General features: G+C 37.5%; 4 protein-coding genes across 7 annotated transcripts in view; 2 read left to right on the top strand and 2 right to left on the bottom strand.

Annotated features, from left to right (window-relative positions):
* The window catches only part of LOC138002741 (cytochrome c oxidase assembly protein COX18, mitochondrial-like), a 26,232-nt gene extending 16,539 nt beyond the window's left edge, over positions 1-9,693 (top strand). The window contains exons 3-8 of the mRNA XM_068848725.1: positions 869-1,076; positions 1,399-1,549; positions 5,383-5,507; positions 8,013-8,120; positions 8,971-9,208; positions 9,555-9,693. Of these exons, the coding sequence (XP_068704826.1) occupies positions 869-1,076; positions 1,399-1,549; positions 5,383-5,507; positions 8,013-8,120; positions 8,971-9,183 (805 nt within the window). The 3' untranslated portion in view covers positions 9,184-9,208; positions 9,555-9,693. The remainder of the gene's footprint in view (positions 1-868; positions 1,077-1,398; positions 1,550-5,382; positions 5,508-8,012; positions 8,121-8,970; positions 9,209-9,554) is intronic.
* LOC138002725 (micronuclear linker histone polyprotein-like) lies at positions 2,918-7,947 on the bottom strand. 3 transcript variants are annotated; one of them, XM_068848711.1, is made up of 2 exons: positions 6,724-7,947; positions 2,918-4,919 (listed from the first exon to the last, which is right to left on the bottom strand). In XM_068848711.1, the coding sequence occupies exon 2, from the start codon at positions 4,914-4,916 to the stop codon at positions 3,621-3,623; it is 1,296 nt and encodes a 431-aa protein (XP_068704812.1). In that variant the 5' UTR covers positions 4,917-4,919; positions 6,724-7,947; the 3' UTR covers positions 2,918-3,620. The 3 variants fall into 3 exon arrangements, with proteins under 3 accessions (XP_068704812.1, XP_068704822.1, XP_068704817.1); XM_068848721.1 differs by lacking the exon at positions 6,724-7,947 and adding an exon at positions 6,134-6,428; XM_068848716.1 differs by lacking the exon at positions 6,724-7,947 and adding an exon at positions 5,334-5,442.
* LOC138002749 (group XIIA secretory phospholipase A2-like) lies at positions 9,327-13,503 on the bottom strand. Of its 2 annotated transcripts, XM_068848740.1 has the most exons (4): positions 13,259-13,503; positions 12,986-13,155; positions 10,309-10,376; positions 9,327-9,834 (listed from the first exon to the last, which is right to left on the bottom strand). In XM_068848740.1, the coding sequence occupies exons 2-4, from the start codon at positions 13,140-13,142 to the stop codon at positions 9,511-9,513; spliced, it is 549 nt and encodes a 182-aa protein (XP_068704841.1). In that variant the 5' UTR covers positions 13,143-13,155; positions 13,259-13,503; the 3' UTR covers positions 9,327-9,510. The 2 variants fall into 2 exon arrangements, with proteins under 2 accessions (XP_068704841.1, XP_068704834.1); XM_068848733.1 differs by having other exon boundaries at positions 12,986-13,502.
* Positions 13,504-13,706: 203 nt separating this feature from the next.
* On the top strand, positions 13,707-20,647 carry LOC138002760 (uncharacterized). Its single transcript, XM_068848743.1, has one exon. The coding sequence runs from the start codon at positions 13,842-13,844 to the stop codon at positions 14,559-14,561; it is 720 nt and encodes a 239-aa protein (XP_068704844.1). The 5' UTR covers positions 13,707-13,841; the 3' UTR covers positions 14,562-20,647.
* The last annotated feature ends 896 nt before the right edge of the window (positions 20,648-21,543 follow it).

The following is a 21,543-nucleotide window of genomic DNA, read 5'->3' on the forward strand; positions in this document are numbered from 1 at the left end:
ATCTCTCTTCCCTTATTTCTTCCCACATTCCCCTTCCTAATAAAACATTTCCACAAGTCCGGTGCATGAGCGCTTACCAGCTCTCCTACTCTTCCTTCAAATCTTGCCCTTGTATCGTCTTCCCTCACCTTCCAAACCTTCCTTCTTTCAATCGCTTTCTTTCTCACCACCTTCTTCTTAACCAGATCCGTGACCACCAACCTGTGCTGAAGCTCACCTGGGATGACCTTCACATCTCTGAGATACTTTCTATTTCCCTTTCCAACCAGTACATAGTCAATCTCCGTCTCTGTACATGACAAAAGCACAGTAAAGCAACAAGCTGAACTAACTTATTAATAATTTACAATTTCATGTAACAATAACTTTCAGTTTACTTTATACTGCTATGGCAAGTTTTGTTAATGTTCTTACATACATGTACATATTAGCCCGGGCAGCAGCTACACGGTAAGCAGCTACTTTAATCCTTTCAGACCAATGGCTAGTGAAAAACTAAATTAATCTGAACTACATGTACATGTACTGTATGTACTAAAAAATGACATTAATATTGCATTGAATATTAGTGTTTAATCTTACAGTCCCTTTATTTAACTGAATCATCCTCATGGTTCATTGTCTGTGTTGACAAGAACTTTCTTGAGACTGATGTATAATCCTAACCTGTGCTTGGTCTTGGCTTGATAAATATACCGGTATTTTGGAATTGCTCTTGACACACTTGTGTGCCTTGACCAAAAGTTGTGCTCTTCAAACGTCTCGCTCAGACTGGGTTGTACGCAATATGATGTGTACTGAGGCATGAGATGAGTTAAAAAAAAAACACTGTGTCAGCGATCATGTTTCTTTTTACATGTACATGCAGGTGGGCAGTTATCATTGGTTCCACTGCAGTCTTAAGGAGTGTTACAACAGTGCCTTTGGCAGTACATCAGAACAAATTAATAGCTAAAATTGAACTCCATCAACCGACGGTTAGCATGATGACTGAGGCTCTGAAACACAGGGTTGTGGGTGAATGCCGAAGATCAGGATTGCCAGCTGATAGGGCAGATAAACTCTTTAAGAAAAGGGTATGTTTTGAATTTACAGTTAGTAATATCCCCGAACTGGCTTTGACAAACAAATATAATAATTATAGTTAGTGCTGTGTGAACATTCCTGAGGATTTTGTTTGTGAAAATTAATGAAAATTAATCAAATTGCAGATCTATTTAAGCTTGTTGAAAACAACGAAAAACAAGACAAGAATACACTCAGAGACTTTTTAAAAATATAATTTATAGTAGTTATTATTTTAATACTACAATGCCTATTCTTGGACAAGTAAAGATTTCCTCTTAAATGTATTATGTTTTAATGTTAAATTTTTATTTGATTGTGTCAATATTTTAGCATCGTAAGATGATCTATGACTACTACCAGTCAGAAGGTTGTAATCCACTGAAGATTTACATTTTACCCTGGATCCAGTTGCCACTGTGGTTCTTTTTGTCTCTGTCACTTAGGAATCTCACCGGATTTTTTCCCTCTCAGAGAAATTCAGGTAGGCAACATGTTAATTATAATTTTAATAATTATAATATTAATTATTGTTTCTGGTCTTAAAGTGCTGCTATGACCAAAAAATCATTTCTCCTTTTGTTTTGGATTTCAAAACTACTATCAATGTTGTTAACTGAACACTAAGAGACCCAAGTTTTAAGCCTTGATTTAAGAAAGACATCTGTTTATTTTAACTGGAATTTTCGTATTTAAATTAATGGTCTGCCATTACAAACTTTTAGAGCTTACAGAGCTGGATCAGGGAGAAAATGATGTCAAAGAGGCACAACTGGTTTATTAGAATGCAATGCATGTGTGTGTGGATGAATTAATATGCAGCACTGTGGGTTTCAGGGTTTCAGACTTTTAAACTTGTGTTTTGTGTAATTATGATATTGTTAAGCTGCATTCACACACTGAAATTTTAAGCTTGTGACTGACTATTAAAATGATGTCACTTTTCCCTACATCCAATCCGTCAGACTTTGAATGTATGTAATACCCACCATGTAGTAAACTGTGGATTCCAGAACTTAAACTCAAAGTAAACTGCCTTTGGATTATAAAAATCAAAGATGTCAAGCAAACACACAGTCTTTAAAAGCCTGAAGAAAAAAAGGGAAGTGATATTTTGATCATACAGTAGAATCCCAGTAACTTGAACTCGGATAACTCGAACTCCCCCGCTAACTCGAACTGAGTCTCAATTCCCTTGGATTTGACCCAACTTTTCAGTAATTTTTACTCGGTTTACTTTACTTGAACTTGGATAACTCGAAAACCCCGCTAACTTGAACTAAATTTCGTTTCCCTCGATCAAAATTTAACCCGATAACTCGAATTTCTGGTTCTTATAATTCGCCACGGATGCCCATTGAGATATCCCATGTGCTTTTCTGATCGTGCATGTGATCGAATTCTCTAACATAGAACAAAGACTGGTCCGGAGCAATTTGATTTTACCGGTAATTAGTGCAACGAACAGATCACATATTTGACAGTTATTTACCGATCATAAGTTTAATTTGCACTGTATTGTTTACCGAGGGGCTGAAAATCAATAAGCTATTAATTATTAACCTGGAAAATTGAATAGGTGTTTTAATGGTAATGGTTACGGTAATGAATAATCGACCCCGCTAACTCGAACAGTTTTTCGTTTCCCTTCAGAGTTCGAGTTGTTACGTAGCACTTTAAAATTTGTGCACCATGAAAAATAATTAAGGAATAATGCTTTCAGGTTGTGCAAGCACCTCTTGTGCAGGCCATATACACAGGGCACTCAAAATAATAATTGTTTTGTCTTTTGTTTTCCATGGCCATTCTAAAGATTACTTTATTTACATGTAGCTGAACAACAGGCAATTAGTGCACTTTCCTTTTGATTCAGCATCACTTTATTTTTAGTAATGTGTGTACATTGAACATTATACCGTGATGTAGCCCTGATGTAAAAAAAATAACTGTTACAGTACTAAAATTAATATTGAGACAGATTAATGAAGACCCAATTTTTATCCCTTTTGTACATCACATCACATCCCATACAGTGTTCATTGTGTAAGTATTGTTTTAGTTTGGAAGTGTTTTATAAGGACAATGTTGAATTCAAGAGGGGAATGTTGGTGGTATAACCTTTAGAGCTATTAACTTTTAATAAAGAAAAAATTAATAATCACAACGTTCGTTGTGTATTTTTTTGTTATTATAAGTAAACTTCCTTTAACAATGCAGAGGACTGCCAATTCAAGTTTTTCTTTTGTGTGTACGACGTATACACACCTTGTCATGCATAATTTTTTTTAAGGACGTTACTGTTCAAACAGCATTCATTGTTGATTTGAGGTTTGGGAAAATTAGTCATGACATTAGAGTACTTGCACTGTTCAAAAAAAGTGTTAATGGTTTTGGGATCTGATTATTATATTAATGCACTATACCTGGGGAATGGAGTTAAGCTCCATCATGTGGAAGTAAACTTAGCGGGGCAGTACCTTCCTTTAAGTTTAAAGTTAGTAAGAATTGTGATCAAAATGAAAGACTAAAAACTCTCAGTCTAAGTTCTTTGGAAATCAGTCATTTTCTCTTCCATAACCAATCTCCTCAAGGTAGTTTGGCTTGTGAATGTACTTGTCCTTAGCACACCGTAAGATTTCTTGGATGTCATCTTCTGATAATTCTTGCTCCTTTATTTTACAGACAATCTCATTCAAGGCTTCGTTCTTCTTCAATTCGGCCATTGCCTCCTCTTTACTTGTACCTTCAGGTGTTGATTTTCCTGGAAAGGGCTTTCCAGGCTTAGTAGCCAGCATTTTGCTTGGAGATGCCTGTTTTTTCATCAACATAGCTTTGTGGTTGAACCTATCAGCAAATGTGAAGCTTTTTTGACGGGTCACTCTGAACTCATTCTTTTCTTCAGTACCAGAGCTTCTGTCAGCTGTTTTATCTTCAACATCACCACTTTTAAAACCCATGCTTTGCTTCAACTTCTGAATGTCGTCGGAAAACTCGAACATTTTAAATTCGAGTTGTGCAACTTCCTCTGACAGAAGCTGAAATTTGGAGCTCAGTTCTTCAATCTTCAGAGGCTGATTATTCTTGTTGGGTTGCTTGTTTTTTGATACTTCTTTTGAATCTTTTTCAGGACTTTGTGCTTTGTTTTCCTCCTTTCTATATGTAGTTGTCTTCACTCTTACCACCGTCTCATCTGCAGAATTCTCAGAAGAGGATGAGGTATACTCGGGAATTTCCTCCAATTTCATTGCACGTGAGGGTTTGTCTCTCCTGGATCCATCTCTGACGATGCTTGTTTGGTTTTCTTCATCATGAGACTTGGTTTCTTTTTCCGCTGAGCTCAACTTCTGAGACTTAAAAAAGAACTGGCCTTTTGAAGTCCTATCAACTAATTTTTCAGCATTTTTGTCCTTGTTATCTCCAGTTCCTGGTTTTGAATTATTGTTAGATTTATTACTCTGTTCAAAAAAGCTAATTGGCACCGTAGGTGCTGCTCTCTTTTTTGGACTCTTAATGTAATCATACTTAGCAAGGGTGTCGATTGTGATGGTTTCAAAGGTGTACTTCCCAAACTTGTTGTCTTCATCCTGTTTTTCTTTGTTGTTCTTGACTAGTGCTCCTTCTACATGTACATGCATGTCAGTGACATCAGAAGTGTGTGTATCTGATTCAGGGCTGCGTTTAGGAGATGATGTCTGCCTTGCTCCGGTGTCTTTCCCATTTGACACCGTTCTACTTCCTGGTGTTTTTCTGGGGCTAGAGAGCTTTTCAGCCAGCAGTTCTGTGTACAGGCGTTTAGTTTTGTCATCAGTCTCCCACCATTTATAGGTTGGGTAGTTAGGAGCTGCAGCCATCGACTGAAAAATTCAAATTCAGAAGGGAAATTGTCAATCAATCATCAACTGATCAGCCTACATGTATTCTCATTAGTCCAGATCAGTGCGTCAGTCGTACAAGAAACAGCCTCAGTGAGTTACCAGCAGCTGGAGTCTCAGTCAGCTACATGTAGTCTGTCAGTCAACCATTTAGTCATTCAATCAGTCAGTAAGTCAGTCAGTGAGTCAGAAAGCCAGTGGGTCCATCAGTTTTAATAGTCACTCTGTTTTTAGCTCTTACAACTATAAATGCTGCAAATCTTGGCAGACAGTCAGTCATCTGGTCAATGAGGTACATTAGATTGTACAATCTTGTAGGCAAGGCTGCTGCTGAGCTGGCTGTGTTGAAATTCAGTTGGTCATGTACAGTGTATATAAATTTTGAATAGTACATACAATTGACACATGACTTTTTTGTACACTGTAATTCAATTTGGCTTGTTAGATGTGATGCTTCCATGCCCTGAAATAGCTCATGAAGGTGCACTGTGGTTTCCAGACCTTACTGTGGCTGACCCTACTCTCATACTTCCTTTTGCTGTTGGTATCATTAATCTGTTCAATATTGAGGTTAGTAAATTACTGTTACAGTAATGTTATTGAGCACACCTTCTGCAGGTAGAATTTATTTTACAAAGCTTTTGGGGTAACTTGCCATCTTCTTGTATTACTGTAACAGCCATAGTCTGTGTGGCTGGTGTTTTGAAGGAAAAGAGGGGTTTCAATCATTATTATTTTATTTCTTTGTACCAATTTGCGCTTCCTGTTCTCTTTTAAACACCTAGCTTCCACAAAGGTTGACAGCTGTACCATTGAAAATCTTACATGCAGTAGCCAGTAATTTTGTAAATCTATATGGTCTCACAAGTGCCACAAAAGAAAACACTTAGTTAAAACCGCCATTGCATTTATTTAGTGCTGTGAAACACTTGCCATATACATGGCTTATATCACCCCTTTTCCAGAGACTAGAAAGTCCCTAACCCTTCTACAGAATAATGTCACCTCAAAAGTTTGTAGTTTATCCTCTGTTGGCAATGGAAAGCCCTGAGTTTTGGTGTGGTGGGACTTTGCATCTTGCCCCTTTGATTGTGGGGTCATAAATTTCTTTTTTAATATGCTTACCGTATTCAAAGTTCTCCACAAAATTTTAATATTAATAATAATTATTATAGAAAATTAATGGATTCACATACTTTAGCAAATGTTCAAAGTTCTGTCTGTGACTGTCTATCCTCTAGCTGTTTTGTACAGTTGTTCTTTTGTTCTATAATAATAATAATAATAATAATAATAATAATAATAATAATAATAATAATAATAATAATAAATTGTCTTGTTTATAAAATGACATTGAACTTGAGGTGCTTGGAACAAAATTGAAATGGTTTCCAAAAGTGCACAAAGCAAAAGCAAGTCCTAAACCAGTCACAACATACATGTAGTTGTAACTATACTTTGTTACATCAAAGGGAATTACATTTTATGAGGATGATAAAGAAATATAAATAATAATTATGTTTTGTAAGAAATTCTTCATTGGCTTCACTGTCCCACACACAATAAGATGTGGGAGAAGTACATGGAAGGTTTGAAATTAGCAGATAAAAATTTAGTTGAGAGAACAATGTTCATGAGTTTTACAAGACAGTCTGTTTTGAATTTCAGTGCAGCTACATGGTTGTTCACCAGCAAATAATTTCACAGTCTAAGCAAGTCAGCAATTAAATAGCAATAATTCATTACTGATTAAAAATTAAGGAATGGTGTTTAAACTTTACTGTACCTGAACAAGCCTTTTTGCTGATTCAGAACTTTAAAGAAATTATTATACTCCTAACTTCTCCTTGGCAAGCTGCAGGTTAGACTGTCAACACTCACTCAGGTCTTAGTGCATATCATAAACAAAGGGTGTGGGCTGGTTTTGGAATGAGTTCAGTGTTTGCTTCATCATCAGTCAGGTGAAACTTGGTAGTTTTATTGTTTACAACATGAGATATGGCTTCATTCAGAGGCCAAGGTGTAGTTTGGGTGTGGCAATATTAATTTCAAAACTGGAACTGTTGGGATTGTTTCACTTTTCATAGAGAAATATTATTTGTTTTGATGTTTCTACAACAGTAAATGTAGATCCAAAAGAAGAATAAGTTGTGGAGAATTGTCTCTAAAGAAAAGTCTTAAACACAAAGAAGATTCTGTGTGATATTTTGTGAGGGGAGGAATGTTGAATCTGGATGTTATGGAAATAAACCTGACACAGCAACAGGTGACCAACACCTGTTGCCCTTGTGACTGATCATGGATGCTGACAGAAAATTTAACCTAATATTTTGTGCAACAAAAATTGAAATGAAATGTAAGATTTTTACTACTTGATAATAAAATTAATTTTTCAGGTATAATTCTGCTACAACTACATTATTGTATGCTTAAAATCTATTGCTCAAGCTGTCATTGTCTTTCATCAGTTGCTATTTTTTGGGCCAACACTTTTACTACTTAATTAATTGTGTGTCATTTGCCAATGCACTGTTTGCTGTGCTAGTTGCTACTTTGAAACTAAAACGAAGCAATTTAAAGCAATACAGTTCATTACAAGCCAAGGTCGCAAACTAAATTTACATAGCTACAGTGTAATTATTAAAAATGTTAGAATGGCTAGCATAGTATGCACTAGCAAAGTACCGGGTATTATTAATGGCCCGAAAAAATATTTTGAAAGAATATCTCACCTGTGTAAATAGTTTGTATAATATATATGAAATTGGAATTTGAAACACAAAATGGTTTAAGGAGAGAAACATTAAATTCTTGAACTTCAAGAAGGTAAAAAGGAAAGATGGTGTAATTAAGAGCTTACATGGGACACCTACATGAAGAACTGCAGGCAATATCTTGAAAATGAAAATACTGTATGGATAAAACGAAATCCTTTTGGGTGGTACTGTTATGGTCTTTCCAAAATATAAAAAAAAATTATCAGACAATGAAGTGAACAAAATTATTTTACCATGTATGAGGATTGGTATGCAGTTGTGTGCTGACTACAAAATGGCCTTTTGATTTTTTTATCAGCTTAATGCCCTGCGGCGACAGAAACCAACTAGGTCTCAGCAGATAGTGACCAACACATTGAGAATTGTGTCAGTGGGGATGGTTTTTGTTGCTTCACAAGTTCCGACAGTAAGTTGTCATTGACCTTACAGTGGCTGGCTCTGCTGTTAATTGACCTAAAAATGGGCTTATCCTATTTTTGCAAGGGATGTGAAGGAGTTGGTTTCTAGCAACCGCTTGTTTTGGAAAGCCGATCTTTAAACATGTTTTACAGATGACAAAAAGAAAAATTACTGTGAACTTTGATGTCTTAAATCCTCTCCATTCTTGAGGTACAAAGGGAATTGTGACACCCGAAAACGGCCCATAAAGTTTTGGGACTTTCGAGAAACGGGCCCCAGGTGTTAATGTTCGGAATTGTAAGAGAAGGTAATGCGATTTTTGTTGATGAATGCACTCGACAAGTGTGTGATTCCATTAACACATTTAATGCTTTAATAGCTTTACCATTAAGTTTTACAACTGCTTACACAGATTCAATCATCAGCTGATCTAAACATTAACAGACAGTAACACCCCACTATCATCAGCATCTTTGCTTCAATACCTTCCTTAAGTTAATTCCCTAGTGTTGATGAGCCCCTTTGTGCTTGTGTCTGTGTTTGCATATAGTTACATATATTATTTTCCTAGACACTTGCATACATGTAGATCTGTGCTAATTTTGTATTTGCTTTGATCTGGAAACAGAGCAGACCCTTACCAATTCTGCTTTCTAATTAAAACCACCAATACTAACTGACTGAATTACAATTATTACAGTAACTGAGACTTAAGTTCTTGTAGTCGTATTATTTGAACGCTGAGGAATTTCTATTCATTTGGGAATTATCCTTCAAGCAGCAGACTTTTCTTGAGATACAGGATACTGTAATGCCACAATGATTTTGGTAACCCTAAGAATTTAAATTATTTTCAGGCCATGTCTCTCTACTGGGCAGTCTCTGCGTTCTTTGGCCTGGCTCAAAACATTGCTTTTAAATTTCCTACTGTGCGACGTCATTTTGGCATTCCAAAGACACCTAGTGAGAGTGAGCATCCCATTCAAGACTTGCGAAACTTGGCACGACTGAAGGGAGAGGAGTTTCTGAGGATTCAAAGACAAGGACAACCAGAAAAAAAGAGGAAATGAACAGGAGACCATAATAATCTGGAAGGTGCTGCAGCTGTAATGTTGTGAAAGTTTTTAGAACCAGCAGTGATGCATTATTCAAAGATAGTATTAATAACATTTTTGGTATTTCTATTCTGGACCACCATGCTTCTTCTGTAAAATGACCTTTCACCTTTGTCTAACCTTTAATGCCCTCAGAAAAAATTCTGCTTCTGAGATAAACCATTGATAAATATTTCAAAAAATACATGTACATGTACTGAAAACTGAAAATCTCAGTGTAAATAAAAAAGGTAATAAGTCTGTATGTCCTGGAAATATTCAAGTTCTCCTTTTCCCCTGAAGTTATAACTCTTCCTCTCTCTCAAGATCTTCCATTTCCTTTTTAGTTAACGTTCTTCCATTACAAAGGCACGCATGACGCTGAGCTTCTTTGTAGGCCATGCACCCCAAAGCATATGTGCCTGAATACAGGAGATCTGCAGAAGACTGACACGCATCAAGCTGTTCTTTTGGAAGGCGATTTCCAAGTCCCGTTAAGAGACACTCGTTGTCAAGGCAAGATTTAAAGTCTTCATCACACTGGGTGCGATCGTTGTTACAAGTGTCATAGCAAATGTCATGGATGTCACAGCATCTAGTAAAGCCAGAGAAGTGGGTAGTATCAAGCTGAAAGACAGGTCAAACATAGTAACAAAAATTATTTCATATTAGTTGTACAATTTGAAGGATTGTACATGATTGGTTTTTGTATTTTTAACTTACTGTAGATAATTTTCCAAAAATAGAATGCTGTCAAATTTTAAAAATTGTTGAAGGCCAAAACAAAACACTTAAGAGTAATAATACCTAGTTCTTTTGCCTCATTTTTTGTGACCTGCAAAAATTAGTGGCTTGTCGTGAACCAGAACCAACCTCCCGCAAGTCCTCTGCAGCTCATCCGAACTAGTAATCGGAAGGCCACGGGTAAAAAAAAAAAAGCTTGTATAGTGCCGATATCAATATTGCTATTTTCATCATGGGTTTGACTCGTAGACGCATTAGGATTTTTTGCAAGACTGTATGTCCAGGTCATGCCAGTGATCTCCTCATTCATTGACCAATTTTTGTCAACTATAAACCATACTTTTGTGAATACTGTACCTTGATTCCCATTGAACCACATCCATTACTTGATGGTTTGTGATTTGGATTTGACAGAGGTTTATACCCTATAATAGGAATTAATAGAAAAATTAAATATAGTATGTACATGATAGTACAAGTGAAATGGTTTTTGGGACCTAGTTGTGTAGATGCTTTTTGTGATCCACAATAATTTAATGACATAAATAATCTCAGATCTATGTAAAGATCACTCTATGAGTTGTCCTTGGTGATCAAAGGCCTGCATAATGACCATGGTGCATTTCACCCACCCCTGGCCCCCCACCTCCATGTGAACAGGCCCTTACTGTAACAGTAGTTTACAACATATTAATTACAGCTGTATCCAAATCGCAAAAAGGTTGTTGTAGTCACACCTCTCAGATTGTGATGTAACCCTAACCCAAAAAGTTAACACTGAAGTTGCCCACGAGAGTTAAATTCTTACTGTATGTTTTAGCCAGATTTGAGAAAAAAGCTGTTTTGTTTGGACCTTTGTACCAAGTCGAGAAATACAGATTTGTTAACTTTTAAGTGTGAATTCTGAACCAGATTGTTTGTATTTGTAAACAACCAGCAATTACAAGATGTTTTCAATATTACCCAATCAATAAGGGAATAACATGACTTTTTGAGGGAATATTGTTTATTTGCGCCCGTGTAGTGTCAATAAACAAGGCCAAATGATATCAAGAATGCGAGTTTTAATAATACAAGCTAAGTGAATAACGAATTCAAAGTCACTTCAAATCATCATGTAAGTGTTGATTGAACAAGCTATTAAAGAATCAACAGTCCAGTGAACTTATTTAAAATTACCGAAAAAATGCGTAAAATTGTCTATAAATAATAGGCATATCACAAAGTTGCATTAGCAGCCCGCTGTGAGTCTTTTGTGGCCCGCTGAGCGTGTGTTTTGAAGAGGCCGATTTTCTATTTGGCCATGTACATTGATAATAATCTCACTTTATGATTAACTTTCATGTAGTTTAATTAACCCATTGACATCCAAACTAGCCTAAACCAGCCAGAGTATTTTTTTACTCTGTCTAATGCCAGACGATTTTACTCGTCAAAGGGGAACCCCTGGGAGTCAATGGGTTAATTAAAACAAACATGGTGTTGGTATGGGGTGCCTGTGACTTTTCTTAAAAGTTTTGGCTTAGGGCCTGTTTATATGGTCTCCCGAGACAGCCCTCCTCCCGAGACAACTTTACCAAGCGTCTATATGAGAATTGCATGACCGAGACAAAGTTGATCCTCCTTAATTATGCATATATTTTAAGACGCATCTTCAAAAAATGCGTATCATCATATGCCTTTCTTTCTTTCTAGTTCGTTTTTATTAAGTATAGTTGAGTTTTCACTTTCAGCAAATGGACTGACAATCTTGACGCAGCAATAATATGTAGTTTAAATAAAAGGCTGTTTCTAAATGAATCGAGAGTTTCTGTTGACAGTGGTGAGAATTTTGGCGGAAAAAAACTTTTAATTCGAAAGTAAACGCTAAACACATGTATAAGCTCCCAAATTGTTGCTTCTTTGATTTTATTTTATGCGTGCGCATTCAAGATTTTGCTGTCTTGTCTCGGGTGGTCGAAACAAACTGTTTACATGCGAAAAAGTTGTCTCACCTGCCAGGGTTACCCTACCTGCCGAGGCGAGACAACTCGCCCACCCAAGTTGTCTCGACCACCTCATGTAAACGGTTGATAGAATTTTGTAAACAAATGAGTGGAAAAATATCTCGCCAAGGGTAACTCGGGGGGAGGGTTGTCTCGGGTACCCAAGACCATATAAACAGGCCCTTACCTATTCATATTGGGGGACAGCTATTCTTAGAGTTATTTTCATAGAGTTATGTCATAGAGTTAGAGTTAAGTTTCCAAAATCCTGAATTCAAGATTTTGGAAGCCAACATTCATAAAAGCTATAAACATTAAGCCTAAAAACTTTTTTTTAGGCCTAATTAGGTTAGCTTTTATACATGTTTAGGATACTTTTTGTATTTCTGTATTTCTGAGTTCAAGATTTAGGCCTTCCAAAATCTTGAATTTCCAAATTATCTTGAATTCAGGATTTTGGAAACTTAACTGTAACGTCATAACTCTGTGAAAATAACTCTATTGCTAGTCAACCTCAGTGAAATGTTCACATTTGCATCTACTGAGTGTCTCGCATAACCAGGTGAATAAACAAGTGTTATGAGTCCTCTGGGCGACCAATCACTGAATACCATGTCAGTTATATATTACATGCATATGGAGTTTTACAGACTGAGGCTTACAGATTAAGGCAAAGTTCCTAAATTTGTTAAACTTTCTATGACCACAGCCAGTTAAGAGCAAAATGACTAACAGTTAATTTCTAGATAATTTTATAAATAAGATTAGGAAAATTTATTGAGCAGAAATGGTTGTGTCATGTGTAGTGCAAATAAGCTTTACTTTAGTTAGACTTAAGGTTAGTAACCTAGAATAAAACAAAATATTATGGCACAATTACAAAAGTTTTTAAACAAAAAACGTATCAGGGTCTATACCTTTGAAGCTATACGAAGCATCTCTAATTTCATATCTACTGTATATGAGGTTACGTAGAGATTGCGTTAATAATGTTTAGTCCCTTATTAAAATTTGACCTTTAATAGCAAATCGCAAACAGTGAAACTTACCTTTCGGGCAGCGGAACACACAGTCGTCTCCGCCGGCTAGCTGCCCTAAAATCTTCGCTAAATCTGCCAATCCACCAGAATCAGACGCCACTGCTCTGTCCATAATATATAACCCGAGAAGTAGTAACGAAAAAACCCTCTTGTGGAAGTCGATCATTTCGGCGGAAAAACTAATTAGAAGTGAACGCATGACAATTGACAATGAATCTTAAATATTTAACTTGATCGCTGGCGCAAAATAATGAAGCTTGCTCTTCTTTTGCTCTTTTGTACCTGTAAACCGGTCGAAGAAATAACCGTCCTCAGTCCATAATTAGTCTGTTCTCGTATTTGCTTGTTTTTACATGGCTACAATCTTCCGTATATAGAAGAGGCACTTTTAGCCTGCGAGCAGGCTCGCTCTCACGGAATTGTAACCACTTCTCGCAGGCTAAGGCACTTTAAAATTTCCAGACATTCTTATTTTAAAAAAAACTAATACAATGACCACCCTCTGGCAGTTCCTGTTTCGTAGGAAATTCGTTATTATTTCAGATCTCGTTTTATTTGAAATTTATTGACTATAAATATCTTGGAGGTGGTGACTATTCTGGATTCTGAGGGGTATTCCCTGTAATGAATGATGCAATCGTGCTTTCTTTTGATTGGTTCTCAACACGGAATCACTTGTTGTTCACGTTGTTGCACCATCACACAAAAACTTTGCAGCACGGGCATAAAACCACCTTTAAAAGGCCTATTTTGTAAATCGCCAAACTTACATTTCAGATGGAAACTGCGTGAAATATTTAATGTTTGAAGGTCTTCTGGTTTAACATTTTTTGATTAGTCAATTTTAGTCGTTTGCGTTAAAAAAATGTGTGGATCGTTGGCTAAAGATTTCCACAGGCTGATGAAAGGCATTGCTAGCTTTTCAAACAATCAGGCCACAGTTTGTCACTTTGAAGAAAATCTCGAAGCTTTTACAGTCGAAATCGTTCCAAATGACGGTGTCTACTGCGGAGGGAAATTCATGTTTGTAGTGAATCCGGAAGATTACCCCAAGTCAGCTCCAAGTGTTACATGTGAGACGCGGATTTATCACCCGAACATTGATCACGGGAGTGGTGACGTCTGCTTGAATTTACTCGAAGAATGGACAGAAATTTACAGCTTAGAGGACTGTGTCCAGGGATTGCTGTTTTTATTTTACAATCCGAACTTAGAAGATCCGCTGAGTGCCTTGTTTGATCCAGATTGCTACAGCTTTGATACGTTCGCCGAGAATGTGCGGCTGTCACTTGAAGGCGGCGAGGTTGAAGGCTTTGCCTTTGACAGGAATCTTGTGAACGAAAATGATGTTGCAGACAGAAACAGTGAGTCTACAAATTTTCAGTGTCAAGATGAGGCCACACTTAACGATGCAGTGTCAAACATTTATGATACAGTTTGCGATGAGCTGAACAACATTGTTGTCACTGGAAACACAGAAACAAACGGAGATTCAAAGGCGAATACAAAGGCTGACGAGACAGGTGTCCTTATTTCGGGAAAAGTCCATCCACATAGACCAACAGAATGGACAACAGGGACATGAATGCCTTGGGTGAAGGAATAAAATTGGAGTAAATACTAAAACAAAGTTGACTTCGAAATTGTACACAGGCTGATCACGCTGTTCTCATCGGCCTCTAGTCCCCCCATTTCCAAAGAAGTTCCTTGCAAGGAGGATTTTAATGTTGAAGGTGCGCCGATCAAGCAAACGGTTACTACAAAATTGTGCATTTTCTAGAAGTTCTTTTGAACAAAAAAGAAATAAGAAAACACTATGACGATTGCTGCTATAACTCATGTAATCTGATGACAGTGATAATTAATGCACCTATCAATGTTAAGCCCCAGGGTGGGGGGGGGCGGGCTACCTACGGGAAATTGACTCAGAGAGCCTTGCCCTGGGTAGGGATTTTGACATGTAGGCATTGCCCCATGGTCTCCCCATGGTCGGGAATTTGACAAGTCCGCCATCTTGGAACACCGAGAGAACCTGGAGATGAGTTCTCCTCAACGTTGGTTTTGATGGGACTTCCCTTGTTTTCCTGATTTTTCTGGACACCGTGGTTGAAAGAAAGGTAAGCAAATCCGTTGTCAGGGGTAAATCCATACCGGTTTCCAACGTTTTACGGAAGTCGGTCAGAAACATGAGAAAGGGGACTTTGGAGAGTTAAAATCTAAAATCTTCCCGGGGGAGTATGCCCCCGGACCCCCCTAGAAACTATTTCAGATCCTAGCTGCGCCCCTGGTCTTGTCTTTTTGTAAATAACGGTCCATCACTTCTATCAGTCCTAGCTGGAGTGTTCACAAGTACGAGAATGTTTCTTTCTACTTTTTTTTGTGATTACTTTTTGTATCATTTCTACATATTCATGAATTTTCCACTCTATCATTGTGCACGTTTGATTGATTCGAAAGCTGGTTAATATTGTTCATGTTGTTTTGCTAAATGTTAGGGTCTTGTTCGGTACTGTGAGCAGCGGAAAGGTTTCGTGTTACACAACAAATTTCCATCAGCTGTTAAAAGGGAATTTGAAATCGACAGTGAAGAACATTCATTGGTGTTCGAAAAGTGAGAATCTAATGAAAAAAAAGTTACTCCAGGGCAGAAATGTGATGTTCCAATGGTTCCCGGGGGTGGGGGAATTTGACAGTCTGTAGTTGCCCAGGGGTGGGAAATTTGACGCCAGTTTCCACGAAAATGTCAAATTCCCCTGGGTCAGCCCGCCCCCCCCACCCTGGGGCTTAACATTGATAGGTGCATAAAATGCATCTGGGGCTGTAATGGGCTGACCCCACCTAGGAAAGGAGATGGTAACAGAGCTATTCCAGGAAAAGTTATATCCCGTTAAATGTATGCCAGCAACGTCAATAAAAATCTACGTTGCAGGCTGTATATGAGATACAATAAATAAAAGCCATTTAAAATCTGCAGTAACAGTAAAATAATGATAACTTCGCACTTTTGAGGGGAGTTGCAGGTCTGTGTGTACATGCAGATTTGAGTGGAATTAACGTTGCAGTGTGCATCTACTTTGTTTTACTACTGTACCTTTAGATACTGTATTTCCACAAACCTGAACAAAAAGTATGAAATAGCCTGTTCCAGGCTCTCAGATAGTCGAGAAAACGAAAAGAACTGCGTGTGAAAAGCGAGTGGGGGCTTGGGTCGAGGCGAGCCACTCGCTTTTCACACGCAGTTCTTTTCGTTTTCTCGACTATCTGAGAGCCTGGAACAGGCTAAGTATGAAAAGAAGGAGGGGTCTAACCCTAACCCTAACCTCTTGGAAATAAGAAAGTAGTGAGGACAAGGATAATAATAGGGGTGGCGAATGGTTCTTCAAAAACTCTGGGTCTCCCAGTCTGGTTTTTTGAGCGGTTATGTGCGTCTCGCAGTCTCGTTTTTTATATGAAGGTGTCAAACACTTTGAAGTCTCGATCTTGCAATCTAAAAAGTCAAAATGTCTCGGGCTCGCAAAGAAAAACGCTGGTCTCGCCGTCTCGCAAAGTCTCGCATTTACCATTCGCCACCCCTAATAATGAAAATGGGAACATGACCATCGGCCAGTGCCACTTGGCCCTCTTAGCCATTAGATCAGATAAATTATACTTGTTTCTTTTGACTCAAGTTATGTATCCCTCCAAATACAGACCACAGAATTTCCCACCAAAAAGTGAGTATCCAGCCTGTGACAACTAAAGGCACTGTTGCACTGTTCAATTTGTTGTGCACCCATCTCACGGATGCCATAGTGAGACAAGGTGCACAAACCAGTGCCCAATCATAGGCAAAAACCACTGCAGAAAGCTTCGCATATCGTTGCAACAATTTGTTTAAGCATTGTGTGGTGTAACATCTGTCCTGCAACTTGTGTCACAACAGTTTGCACCACCAGCCAATGAAAATGTACCTTTACCCTCATGTGATCATCAAAAACAAAACAAGTTGCAAGAAACCTTGTCTAGTGCAAAACCCATCAAGCAACATGTTTCACAATGTGAAAACTTTAGTTGCAACAAACTTGGGAGACAAGTCACAAGAAAAATTTCCAAGTGCAATAGTGCCAAAGGGGTGTGGGCAAGCCATACCAAATTAAGCAAAATCATATTTCAGTACAAGTCACTAGTCATACCAAAATGGTAGCTTAAAAACCAAAATTCTTATAATATTGTGAAAACTTGGTCTGGAAAAAAATAAGGAAGGATAAGTCAGAACAAAGATGAACTTGTTTAGGATTGTGTAGTAGTACTAGCAGGCGGTTCTGGAGATACATGTAAATATCAACTGAGCTAAACAATCTGCAGTTGTACTGACAATTCAATTGTACAGTTAGGGCTGTTTGAATTTAACCTATTGCCATAAAGTGACTTTTTGTAACTTTGATTTAGCAAAATGTCTCCTTTTTCAAAATACTGCAGCAGCAACTTGAAGTGACAAAGGACTCTTTTCCAGGGTCTTTCATCCTCCCACCCCAGAGGAAGCAAGGGAAGAAAGACCCTGGTTCAGGCTGGTCACATGTCTTAGTGACAAATTTTCCACCTTGGGAGGGGTCCCCACTCGCCAAATGTTGTTGCCGCAGGTATTTGAAGATTGAAGCGCTGGCTGAAGCTTGGGTAGAGCAATTGCCATGTTTTTCAGCAATCTTCAATGTCTGATATTGTAAATCTAAAGCCAAAACAAGTAAAGTGCTTGGAAGCTTTTTCTTTTTGGTAGAGACGTGGTTGCTGTCTTGCCTACAGGGTAGGGAAAATGAATTATAATTGTTTTGACCTATTGCCAGTGCTGCTCTTTGGTTAAAATTTCCCTTCTATAGTGAGCTCAGGAAAGACAAATAACGACTTTGCTGCCTGTCCCTCTGGTTTTTTTTTGTCATCTCCCGCTCCTTGGGAGACACATGACTAGTCTTTCTTCCCTCACTTCCTCTGGGGTGGGGAGATGTAAGACCCTGGGAACTAGGTTGTTTTCACTCCCCTTTCTGGGGCTTTGCATTGAAAAAGAGCAAGCCATGACTTGCATCAGTTCACAGTGGTTGGATTCAACCTTTTAGATGCTTAACATTATAACAAATGCACATTATTTGCCTCCAGGTTATACAAAAAATGCAATTAAGGAATAAAGTCACTTCAGGCTATTATAAAAATTAATATAAATACAGCCTTTCATTTTTTATCCCATATAAAATTATTTGGCCCTTCCAAAAAAAAAAATTAATGTCAAAAATCTCAGTGCACAGTGTTATTGGTTAGGAATGTGAAGACCACAACCATAAAATGATTATAGGTTCACTTTTGAAATTATGGTTCTTCTAGTTTGCGGTCCTCATATGGTGTAATAGGAAGAAATCATGCCATAATACAGACGTCACTTCCTGAAAACTGAAAGTACTTGATTCAGTTTTTACACAGCTTTGAAAAATCAAATCACTCATCTCAGCTTCTAAAAGGAGATTTATCTTTTCCTATTATAAACATCACAAACAATAATATTAAAAATATCTGAATTCACAAGAATTATTTTTTTAATACTAAACTTTGTACAATGAACATGACTACAGTAATAACTGAACCTACAAATTAAATTGCATAAAATGCCATTGTTTATCTCCTTGTAGCATTTAGCCACACTGCTGCAGGGTTCGTACGGGTCATGGAAAACCTGGAAAGTCATGGAATTTGAGAATTTCATTTTCCAGGCCTGGAAAGTCATGGAATTTTGTGGTCGGTCATGGAAAGTCATGGAAAATTATAATTATAAATCATTGCAGTTGTCAAAGCAAGGATAAAGTGAAACAAAGACGAGTTTCTATCAAACAATCGGACGTTTGGCGAACAGAGGTCGTTAATTCATTCAAATTTGAACTGAGTTATGTCAGAAAATATCTTAAGACAAATAGAGTTTTTAAAATTTTCTTACTTGGCAGCTAAACTTAAGGTCATAGAAAGCTAGAAAAGGCCATGGAAAAAGTCATGGAAAGTCATGGAATTTGGAGAGCTTAAAAGAGTACGAACCCTGTGCTGGTTAATCGAAACAAAAAAAGTAGATGTTTACAGCATCTGCACAACAAAGATTCATTTGTTGCACCAACATGGCTGCCATTTCTAGTTGGTTTCCCTGTGAAATCAGGTGAAAAATTGGTCTAATTATAAATGGAGCATTTTTCATCACGTTAAGGGTCAGGACCATTTTGATTTAGGGATTAATTTAAAAAGGAACTTTTTTTGCTTAAAATGGAGATCAATTTCCAAAATGATTTGTCTCGTAGACCAAAATAGCAATGATCTACCCTATATTTTTTCATCAATAATATTGTGTGGGAACGTACATAATTTATGGAAATTAAGGGTATGGCAGAGGTAAAAATCTGTACAAGTTACACAAATTTCAACTGTTCAATTGTGAAATTCCTTAGAGATTTTAAACAAAAAATATAACTTTTGTGCTGACAATCAGACTTTTAATAAGAAAACCAAAATCAAGCAGCCTTTTGGCCATGTCCTGAACTCGATTGTGATTGGTCAATTTATAATCGACATTCTGGTAAAAAAATACATGTACTGTAATAATGCATCCACAGTTCTCTCAGTCAACAGTGCATATTTAACTCGCAAGCCTCCCTTACTGTATCTTGTAATTTAAATTAAAAATACACGTAAAGAGACCTTTATAATTGTATAACAATGCATGGGATGGGGGATGATGTGAGGGAAGATATTAAGTTTGAGCATGATTATGAAAAGAATACTTATTACAGTTCTAGCCTCAGAAGCCCTAGCCCTCCCCTCCCTCCATCCAACTAAAACTGTACATACACCTTTCTTCAAGACTTTTGTGTTGGTGTGCAGCCCATACCTACAGTAGTAGGGATTTATAATTTAGAAAATACTCTTTATTTGGCTCCTCCCTAGTGCAGACCTCTTGTAGTTGTTATTCAATTACAAGATAAATATAGGTTTAATGCTACAGTAGAGAATTCTAATATTTATTGGGTTCAGTGTTTTGCAAGCTAACTAAAATGTAACCTTAAACTTAAAATGTTTTTGATAACCCTCTGCCTTTAGCTTGTGGCATTAGAAAAAAACACAACAGTTACATGTACTCTGTCAAATATTGCAACAACTATAGATCAATGACATCTCACCAGGCACGTTTTTGGCCAGTCCACAAAAGAAATTTTTACTTTCCAGAGGTCCAAAGACAGATGATAACAGCCTTACAGTATGAACTGCATCGCAAAAAGTTTGTTCAATTTGTATCACACGTACGTTGTTTGTGTGCCTTGAAGTAAGGTTGCTTCTTTCTTCCATTCTTCTTCAGTATCTGAATCGGAAAAGTTATCTTCTTCCTCTTGATCTTGATAACTATTTTCAATAGAATCAACATTCCAATCCATGGAACGGGTCTTCTTGTGAGTAGGTTTCATTCCTGAATTCATAGGTGTCCTTGGCAATGATGCATAAGGCATCTTAGTGACTGTTTTCTCTTTGTCTTTGTAATTATCAATTCCATCTTCTAACGAATCCATGGAATTAGTCTTTTTATGTATACTTGTTAATTCCGGGTTTGACGGTATCCTTGCCAATGATGACCTTGATGGTGTTTCTAAACCAACCTCTGAGTATTTAACACGAACCTGCCACAACAAGTTATTGCAAATTAGTCAAAGAACTATAGCGGTAAATACCATCATAATTTGAAAGTTCCTCTTTCCTATAATGTACATGACTGTACTATTAATTTTACATCTTTACCCGATACCTCACCAATGGCCTGCTTGCAGGTGGTAGGTGGTGTAATCACAAAACATAATAACTAGACACCATAATTATTATTGAAAGCGCATGAGACAGGGTAGCCTGCATAGCAGCCGTTTCCTTTCCTTTTCCAAACGCTCGCGAAGGGGACGAAAACTGAGAGATTGCGAAAAATAAGGAGTAGGGGGAGGGGGTGAAGCTACCCCCTCCCCCTTCTCACTCACCCCGTCCCCAATTCTCTCTATTTTTTTGCTCAATCCAGGCACTCGCCTGCTTTATTGCTCGCTTGTCGGATATCCGCCTGGAAAAGGAAAGAAAACGGCTGCTACGCAGGCTAGAGACAGGGCTAGGCTGGGTGACAAAACAAGGGGTCCCCCCTAGTTTTGTCACCTGTCCCAAATGTCCATGTATCCTACAAGCTTTATGGTGTCTAATGAGGTATAAAAGCAGATCTACCTCACCGACAAAGTGTCTGAGGGTGCAATTTAGAAATCATTTTAAGCAGACACTAAAGATGTAAACAAGTAGTTCCAAGTAGAAGTGATTTGATGGTTTCAGAAAGCATCCATCACCACCAAACCCTGCAGGCAAAGTTTTTACTTCTAGTGTTATTACTGATTCAATGGAATCAAGCAACACAAAAATAAAATTAAAATTAGGAAATCAATGCTGGAACACGTAATAAATTATCAATTTTGCTGGTGATCACCAAGTCTTTTTCTTGTAGACTAATAAATATTATTTTTGCTCGTCTGTTTTTCAAAAGAAACAAGTTC

The sequence above is a fragment of the Montipora foliosa genome, chromosome 1 (genome assembly GCF_036669935.1).
Source record: "Montipora foliosa isolate CH-2021 chromosome 1, ASM3666993v2, whole genome shotgun sequence".
Lineage (NCBI taxonomy): Eukaryota > Metazoa > Cnidaria > Anthozoa > Scleractinia > Acroporidae > Montipora > Montipora foliosa.